The 10115-nt window shown below is 38.5% G+C and overlaps 1 protein-coding gene across 1 annotated transcript in view; it reads left to right on the plus strand.

Annotated features, from left to right (window-relative positions):
• Positions 1–10115, plus strand: part of ESCO1 (establishment of sister chromatid cohesion N-acetyltransferase 1) — a 74096-nt gene that overhangs the window by 57843 nt on the left and 6138 nt on the right. The window contains exons 9-10 of the mRNA XM_011957772.1: positions 4604–4693; positions 9354–9497. Coding sequence (XP_011813162.1) covers positions 4604–4693; positions 9354–9497 — 234 coding nt within the window. The remainder of the gene's footprint in view (positions 1–4603; positions 4694–9353; positions 9498–10115) is intronic.

A 10115-nucleotide genomic window follows, 5' to 3' on the forward strand; every position in this document is an offset into this window, starting at 1 on the left:
TGTTTTGTTTTGTTTTGAGATGGAGTCTCGCTCTGTCACCCACGCTGGAGTGCAGTGGTGTTATCTTGGCTCACTGCAACCTCTGCCTCCCAGATTCAAGCAATTCTCCTGCCTCAGCCTCCCTAGTAGCTGGGACTACAGGCGTGCACCACCACGCCGAGCTAAATTTTTTGTATTTTTAGTAGAGACGGGGTTTCACTGTGTTAGCCAGGATGGTCTCGATCTACTGATCTCGTGATCCGCTTTCCTCAGCCTCTCAAAGTGTTGGGATTACAGGTGTGAGCCACTGTGCCTGGCCAAAGATTATTCCTGTTTTAAACATAAAAGTACCTTAAATAATATAACTACACATTCAATAAATGAATGAATTATTGAAATCAAGTTTTCCATCAGAGTTAAAAGCCTCCCAAATAGCTCATGTTTTCCTATGTTTATTTGTTTGAATTAGGGTTTATATATTACGTTGGTTGGTATGTCCTTTTAGTATCTTTTAATCCCTAGGTTCTCCCTGGATCTGTGTTTTTCCCTTGTAATATCTGTTTATTTTTTGAAAAGCTGGTTGTTGGTTTTATTTCTTCAAATACTCCTTCAAATGTATATTCTCATTCAACCTTTTTATGAAATTGTGATTAATATGAACTTTTAAAGTTGGAGTATTATTTATACAATTAAATCTACACATCTTAAGTGTTTGGTTTGAATTTTGATCATTGTATATACGTGGTATCTACCACTCAGTGTATTTTGTTTCTAATTGTAATCCTTTTTTTGATGGAAAAAAGAGAAATCCATTCTTTAGACTGTACAGTTTAGAGTAGCTGCAATAGCAAGGAGAAAAGAATAATAATTTATTAATCCCAGCACTTTGGGTGGCTGAGTGGGTGGATCACCTGAGGTCGGGAGTTTGAGACCAGTCTGACCAACATGGAAAAACCCTGTTTCTACTAAAAATACAAAAAAATTAGCTGGGCACATGTCTGTAATCCCACCTGCTCGGGAGACTGAGGCAGGAGAATTGCTTGAACCCAGGAGGCGGAGATTGCAGTGAGCTGAGATTGCACCATTGCACTCTATCCTGGGCAACAAGAATGAAACTCTGTCTCAAAATAATAATAATAATAATAATTTCTTGCTATTAGAAATACAAATTAGGAATATAAAGTTTTCTGCTTTTCGTGAAGTAGCCAAATGGATGAAGTAAGAAAAAAATGGGTTTTGGAAACTACTACTTGTTAGCAGAGGGTTATGTGTAATGTACTAGTGCTGAAATATATTGGAGCTAAAGGTCAGAAGTGTAAGTGCACTGCATTGGAATTTATATCTTTGCAGAAACATTGTGGCTATTTGGTTATTCTTCTAAATTGCATGCACTCTTTCCTGAACCCTGCCTTTCTCTCCCTTAATTTTAAGCATTGGATGGACTTCACAACCTCCAAGTTTCTCTGAAGTAAGGAAGGTCATGTGGTTATTGCTGACTAGCAGTTAACTGTAGTTGAGGCATAGATGTGTCTTGAGTATGTTATTTGAACAAATATTAGCTAACTTGTTTCTTTCATCTTTTGTTTGTCTATGATTTGAATTTATTGCTGTATTTAACCTTGGGAACATTTATTGATTGACTGTTTTGTTAGATTAGTGCATTGATCTTAGTTTGATACTAGTATGAAAGGAGAATGGAGGTTACTAAGAGTTACTGACTGGCTACTTTTTGAGCAGTCGTCTTAAGTATAGCACCCTCATACTACCCAAGTGATGGAGGTGATGATAGCCATTTTTTAGAATGCTTAGGTCAGGAAACAGAATCACAGTTCCGGTGATTTGCCTAAGGCCATGCATCTAGTAACTACCAAGAACAAGGATCTAAACCCTGAACTTTTACTCTAGAATTACTTAAAAGTTTTCACTAAAATGTGCTTTCTTAGCTTGGCATGGTGGTGCACGCCTGTAGTCCCAGCTACTTGGGAGGCTGAAGCAAGAGGATTGCTTGAGCCCAGGAGCTTTTGAAGCTGCTGTGAGCTGTGATCTTGCCACTGCGCTCCAGCCTGGGTGACAGAGTGAGACTCTGTCTCAAATAAGTAAATTACATTAATAAACAAAACTTGCTGTTTTCATGAACATTAGAAACCTAAGCAGTACTAAGTATCCCTTGGCAGTCTTTGCTTCTTAGATTAAAGGGCTTTTATTTAGTACATGAAAAAAACGGTACTATTTAAAACATAAAATTTTATCAAATTGAATTGTGATAAAAATGTCAGCATGAACATACAAGTCTGAAGTTGTTTCAAGAGAAAGTTTTGCACTTAAAAATTAGTAAAGCAAAATAATTTGTCCAATGTCTACAATGCAGTATAATGACATGAAACCAGTATTACTGTTTTTAAAGGCGTTTAATAGGAGAATAGTTTATGGAAGTGTCTTTAGATGATTCAGTTCAGGAAGAATGGTTTTCTTATAACTTGAGGTACTTAAATTTTTAGGTCTTTTCGTTGTTTTAAAGTGAAAAATCTCTTCATTTCATTAAAAATAGGTTCATAAATTTAAAAGCTTTTTCATAAAGTAACATTAGTAATAGAAATTTGTTTTTATTTATTTATTTATTTATTTATTTTTTTGAGACGGAGTCTCACTCTGTCGCCCAGGCTGGAGTGCAGTGGCCAATCTCGGCTCACTGCAAGCTCTGCCTCCCGGGTTTACGCCATTCTCCTGCCTCAGCCTCCCGAGCAGCTGGGACTACAGGTGCCCGCCATCTCGCCCGGCTAGTTTTTTGTATTTTTTTAGTAGAGACGGGGTTTCACCGTGTAGGCCAGGATGGTCTTGATCTCCTGACCTGGTGATCCACCCGTTTTGGCCTCCCAAAGTGCTGGGATTACAGGCTTGAGCCACCGCGCCCGGCCTAGAAATTTGTTTTTAAAGAGGTGATATCTTGTAAATCTTCTAAAAATTGTTTACCTGTATTCAGATCTGTATATGATTCAGATTTTTTCTTTCTTTCTTTCTGTCTTTTTTTTTTTTTTTGAGACAGTGTCTCGCTCTGTCACCCAGGCTGGAGTGCAGTGGCGCGATCTCAGCTCACTGCAACCTCCATCTCCCGGGTTCAAGCGATTCTGCTGCCTCAGCCTCCTGAGTAGCCGGAATTCCAGGCGCGTGCCACCACACCCGCCTAAAACTACAATAATTTTTTGTCTTTTAGTAGCTATGGGGTTTCCAGAATGGTCTTGATCACCTGACCTCATGATCCGCCCTCCTCCCAAAGTGCTGGGATTACAGGCATGAGCCACTACACCCGGCCTTAACTTTCTTTTTTAAAACCTTATTTAGGTTGAAGAACTACAGATTTAGTTTCTTAGATGAAAAAAGGACTTCTGTGGCTATTGTTTCTTCTCCCTTCTTTTCAAATCTTGAGAACATGTTACCAATGATAATTAATTTTAATCATCTGAATTTAACTTTTCTGTTGGGTACTCTATTATGTAAACAAGTTTTGGATTTTAAATCTTTTAATTTAAGTTGTTACGTATACCAAACTGATTAACTAGAAATTTTGTTCCCAACAATGATCTTTCTACCTTCCCCCCTCCAAAAAATTCTTGATGATTTAAGAAAACGAATCTGCTTTCATACTTGCCATAGTATATTTTTAAAGAAATCTAGTTGCCATTTTCTTGGTTTCATTGAGCTTTTGTGTTCTTAGAAGAAACATCAGAACAAATATGGTGGTTTTCTTTATTGGAAGTATAAATGGCTTCTGGGAAAGGCCTTTTTATGTAAAGTTGGTTGGGTTAAGACAACTGGAACAACTAGTTAAGCTCATTCCTTCTGTACTTATTTTGAACTTCAAAGCTCCTAGTTTTAACCTCTGGTTCAGTCCCATCTTACTAGATTTAAGTGGCTTTTGTTTTGTTTGTTTTTTTTTATGCAGGTTCTGCTCATTAATCACCACGAGTGTGGATCTGAAGAAGAGTTTATTACCTCTCTTTTTTTGAGTATGTTTAACTTCAGATACACACAACGTAGCTTCTCCTTCCCTATTAGATTCTTAGAAGGTAGTTATATTTTTTATAGTCTCCTTCTTGTGGCTTTGGTAGTTGTGATCAATAAGCATAAAACTATTCCTTTCATACTGGGCTACTGCATGCAAATCAGTTCATTTAAAACCTCCTGGAGGTCTTTGGCATGCCAGACAAAACTTTGAGTGTTTGTTTGTGGAGGTAACCATGTTCCAATGAAATATAAGAGTTTAATTCTTTTATCAAGCATCTGGGAGAATTATAGTTTATGGGAATTACTGACTTTAAGGGGCTTGCTTTTGGTGTGTGGCTTTCAAAATTAATTTAAAATGGGAAATGATAAATTAGAAATACTCCTGTGGTGTTAGTTGTATCTCTGAATGAGTAGTAGAGAGAAATTAGCTTGCCTTGTACCTATTGTATGCTTAACAAAATAGCCTATTTATCATGCTTTATTAAGCATTAATGAGCATATATTTTTCATGTTTGCAATTTTTAGACCAATTGTACTTTTTCTCTTGTACATGGATATGATGAATAAAATATACATAAAATTGATACTTTACATATATATATATATATATATACGTATCTAGGGCTGGAAGAAAGAAAGAATTCTGGCTGAATACCCTGATGGCAGGATAATAATGGTTCTTCCTGAAGACCCAAAGTATGCCCTGAAAAAGGTAAATTTCCAGTGAAACTTCATGCAGAGTGGATATCATTTTGCAGTTAATTTTTTTTTTTTTTTTCTGAGACAGAGTCTTGCTCTGTTGCTCAGGCTGGAGTGCAGTGGCACGATCTCAGCTCACTGCAACCCCTGCCTCCCGGGTTCAAGCGATTCTCCTGCCTCTGCCTCCCGAGTAACTGGGACTACAGGCGTGTGCCACCACACCCAGCTAACTTTTGTATTTTTAGTAGAGACAAGGTTTCACCAAATTGGCCAGGCTGGTCTCGACCTCCTGACCTCATGATCTGCCTGTCTCGGCCTCCCAAAGTGCTGGGATTACAGGCATGAACCACTGTGTCTGGCCCATTTTGCAGTTAATTTTAAGAGGATAACAGATTGTTGGCATAGTGTATTTAAACATCTATTCTGAAAGCAAGAAATAAGCATTTAAAGGGTATAACCCAATTCAAAAATTATATTGAACTTTATAGTGTGTCCAGTATATGAATTCTGAAAGAATTGAGTACTGTCCAGTATTATTACTAAATTGTCCTCTATTAGTAGTAGTTAATAATTTGAGTGCCAAAGTAGACATGCTTATCTTCTGTTAAGTGAGCGATGCCAACTAAATGATTTCACAATCTAGAAATAAAAACTTAATTATAGTAATTTGGAAAATCAATAAAATGTAAAGTTTAATTCTAAGGGAAAATTTCTAAATAAAAGCTTATTGCAGAAGGAGATTGCTAAGTAGGTCACAGTAAACCTGAAATTAAACATGACTTAATCTTACAATATTTTTAAGAGATAAGACTATATTCCAGTTTATAAATACAATGCAGAAACACAGAAGTTTATCTTATCTAGTGTGAGGCAAGTGTTAGTCGAACTTAGAGTTCCATACTTGAAGTATTCAGAGAGTTTATTGTGTTGAGAAATGAACTAGAGAGATAACCCTGGAACCATTTTATTATGTAGATTATTTAAAAAATCAGGAACCATAAGGTAAACTTATTTTTAAATAAGTTTAATATGTTCATTACGCTTTCAAATAATATACTCAGTATGTTTTTCTTCAACCTCTGGATGCTTTTTCAGAAGAAATACCTCATAATGTAAGCAATGGGTTCAATTGTGTATCTGAAAAACTAATAATTACACTAGAGTGTATCCCAAATGTCTGGAAACACGAGGAAAACAGTTTATTATACTTTTTTTAGGTTAGCAATTGGACTTCTTTAAACTTAAGAATACTTCACCTGAAAAGATGGTTGAAGGAAAATACTTTGCATCTGTTATTTGAAAGTTTAGCTAATAGTCTATTTAAAATATGTAAGTTTATCTTTTGGTTCTTAACTTCAGATACTCTGTTTATCTGAATGGACAATCTTAGATACCCAAATAAGCTTTCATATTACTGCTGCCTAACAGAATAGACAATAGTATTTACAGTGACATGTAAATATGCCCAACCTGTCTTGTATTTGAAGCATTGATTCTTGCACAATAGTAAATTCTTGTTGAGTTAATGTAGGATCAGTGATTAACCACAGTGGACCCACGAACAGTGTAGTAGTTATGGGTGCCGGCTTCTCATGCAGCCACAATTCCAACTCTAACTTTTTTCTTTTCCCCCAAGAGACAGGGTCTCACTGTGTTGCCCAGGCTGGTCTCGAACTCCTGGTCGCAAGGGATTCTCCTGCTTCAGCCTCCCAAAGTGCTGGGATTATAGGCGTGAGCCACCCTGCCCAGCCCAAGTACAACTTTCGATTCCCCCAGAACTTAACTACTGATAGCCTCCTGTTGACTGGTAACCTTACTGATAACATAAATAATTAATTAAACCCATACTTAAACTAGTATCTACATATACTCTATGCATTCATGACAACCTAACATTTTCTCGTTTTTTTTTTTTTTTTTTTGATGTTTCTAGGCTACATGGTTCATCTGCTACTGTTTTGTTTTGTTTTGTTTTGTTTTTGAGACAGAGTCTCGCTCTGTCGCCCAGGCTGTAGTGCAGTGGCGTCATCTAGGCTCACTGCAAGCTCCACCTCCTGGGTTCACGCCACTTTCCTGCCTCAGCCTCCAGAGTAGCTGGGACTACAGGCGCCTACCACCATGCCCGGCTAATTTTTTTGTATTTTTAATAGAGACAGGGTTTCACCATCTCTACTCGAGGCCAGGATGGTCTTGATCTCGTGATCTGCCCGCCTTGGCCTCCCAAAGTGCTGGGATTACAGGCGTGAGCCACCGTGCCTGTGCCTGGCTGCTAGTTTTTTCATATTGTCGAAATTCTCCAAAAAATTTTCCAATATATTTATTGAAAAAAACCCTACATATAAATGGACCCACACAGTTCAAACTTTTGTTGTTCAAGGGTCAACTTAAATGAAAATTAAATTAAGGAATTTTTGGAATTCCAGCTGTTCACATTTGGAAATGCACAGTGGGAACTTTTGCTACACTACCATATGTGGCAACCAGACTTTTCTTAGAAGGAACCCTCAGTAGATGCTAATTTCCTCATTTTAGTTTATCTGAATAAAATCTTAGTAACCCATAATAAGTTAAAAATTAAAATCTAGGGAATTGTGAATCACTTGTCTTTAGGAATTAGGAGTTGTAGGATGCTGTCTCAGAATTAGGAGGACTTGAGTCTTCATCACTGAGTGAGGGATTTGCTGCATGGTATTCTGCATGCCAGAGGTATGAATGTTTAACCCTCTTAAGGATTATTTGCATTTTAAACTTAATAACATAAATGAGTGTTATTGGACTCTATTATTATTTTTTTTTATGAGAATTCCACTCTTGTCACCCAGGCCAGAGTGCAGTGATACAATCATAGCTCACTGTAACCTCAAACTCCTGAGACCAAAGTGACCATCGTGTCCCCGCCTCCTGAGAAGCTGGGACTACTGGCAAGTGCCACCACATCTGTCTAATAAAACAATTTTGTAAAGATGGATTTTGCTGTGTTGCCCATGCTGGCCTTGAACTCCTCTAGCCTCAGCCTCTTAAAGTGCTGGGATTATAGGCATCAGCCACTGTTCTCTGGCTTTTGTTTGCAGTATCTTTTAATTGGGGAAGGAACTAATGTTTAAATACCTACAGAGGTCTTAATTTTGATTGCCTGTGAACAGTTTGAGCTTATCATGTTTAACTTTGGTCACTTAGTGAAGGGGTGGCCTGCCCCTCCACACCTGTGGGTGCTTCTCACTAGGTGGAACGAGAGACTTGAGAAAAGAAATAAAGACACAGAGACAAAGTATAGAGAAAGAAAAGCGGGCCCCAGGGGGCCAGTGCTGTGCTTACAGAGGACCCACACTGGCACCGGTCTCTGAGTTCCCTCAGTATTTATTGCCAAAAAGATAAGGGAGTAAATCAGCAGTAAGGCATACAGATACACGGAGATGTTGCATTTTCCCAGGGATGGGCAGGAGACAGATGTTTTTCTTTTACTGAGATTTAAGGGAATGGTACTGACCTTCAACCACAAGCAGGCTTTAAACATTTGCCTAACAAAGCACATTCCTTACAGCCCAAAATCCTTTCAACCTTAATTAGCACAGCGAAGTTTCTAGCAAGGACAAGATTGGGGGTAGAGCCACCGATTAACAGCATCTCAAATACAGAGCCAAATGGAGTTTCTTAAACTTACTTCTATCTATAATAACACAGTAACAGGCTGACCTCTCTTTTCCCCACACTTAGGAACTAAAGTGTAAGAAGCATGGTTTGATGCCATAGTAACATTTTGGATTCACATGTGACTCTGCTCCTTGATTTTCTAGATGTCTAATATCTGGCATGGGAAAGTGGTTTAACTTTTGAGTTTTATTTCTTCCATATGTAAAGTAAGGAACCTCCAAGAAATGAGGGATTGAAGTGAAATATTTGTAAAGTGCTTTGAATAATGCCTGGCCTATAAGTGGTTGATAGGAAGTAAATATGAATTCCTTTTCTCTATACTCACTTTCATTTTACTGATGAGAGTACTAATTAAGGGTTGGGAAGAAAAGTAGCTTGCCTAGCTAAGATTCCAGTGAAGTTCTCTTTAATTCACAAATTAGATACTTCTAATATGAAGTCTTAATGTTTCTAATAATCTATTGTAGGAGCTCTCACCCCATCCCTCTTGTTCTCTAGACTGTTGGGTTTGGCATCACCCTCCAGTTCTTCCTTCATTTTGCAAAGTGTTCCCTGGGGTTAAAAAAATAGTTCTTGATCAGTACAGTCCTTCAAAAGAACTCTTTTTTTTTTTTTTTTTTGAGATAGAGTTTCTCTCTGTCACCCAGGCTGGAGTACAGTGGGGTGATCTCAGCTTACTGCAACCTCCGCCTTCCAGGTTCAAGGGTTTCTCCTGTCTCAGCCTCCGAAGTAGCTGGGATTACAGGCGCACACTGCTGCGCCTGGCTAATTTTTTTATATTTTAGTAGAGACGGGGTTTCACCATGTTGCTCAGGCTGGTCGTGAACTCCTGAGCTTAGGCAATCCATCCGCCTTGGCCTCCCAAAGTGTTAGGATTACAGATGTGAGCCACCATGCCCAGCGCAAAAGAGCTCTTTAGAGGATGCCCTGCTTGGAATAAAGTCTATTGAACTGAAATATTGTGTTTTTTACATGTATATAATGTTTTCATTTAAAAATAATTATTGTTCTTTATTTGGCAGGTTGACGAGATTAGAGAGATGGTTGACAATGATTTAGGTTTTCAACAGGCTCCACTAATGTGCTATTCCAGAACTAAAACACTTCTCTTCATTTCCAATGACAAAAAAGTAGTTGGGTGCCTAATTGCGGAACATATCCAATGGGTAAGTGATTTTTAAAGAATATTTTTAAGTAATTTGGTGTTTAATGAGTTTACGACGTAATCCCAAATAACATAAATCCTGATGAATTTGTCTCCATTTTATGTAAGGAACAGTTTTAATGCAAGAATTCCCATGTGTGAGTCTTTACCGTAGTGGAGTAATGGTTATGCATGAGAATTAATTTCTCAAGTCAGTAAGATAAAAATTCTGTAGAATCAGAATACCATCAGGCCGGGCGCAGTGGCTCACGCCTATAATCCCAGAACTTGGGAGGCCAAGGTGGGCGGATCACGAGGTCAGAAGTTCGAGACCAGCCTTGCCAACATGGTGAAACGTCTCTACTGAAAATACAAAAATTAGTTGGGCATGGTGGCTCACACCTGTAATCTCAGCACTCTGGGAGGCCAGGGTGGGAGGATCACAAGGTCAGGAGTTCGAGACCATCCTGGCTAATACGGTGAAACCCCAGCTCTACTAAAAATACAAAAAATGAGCCGGGCATGGTGGTACGTGCCTGTAGTCTCAGCTACTGGGGAGACTGAGTCAGGAGAATTGCTTGAACCCAGGAGGCAGAGGTTGCAGTGAGCCAAGATTGTGCCACTGCACTCCAGCCTGGGT

The sequence above is a fragment of the Colobus angolensis genome, unplaced genomic scaffold (genome assembly GCF_000951035.1).
Source record: "Colobus angolensis palliatus isolate OR3802 unplaced genomic scaffold, Cang.pa_1.0 Scaffold45, whole genome shotgun sequence".
Classification (NCBI taxonomy): Eukaryota; Metazoa; Chordata; class Mammalia; order Primates; family Cercopithecidae; genus Colobus; species Colobus angolensis.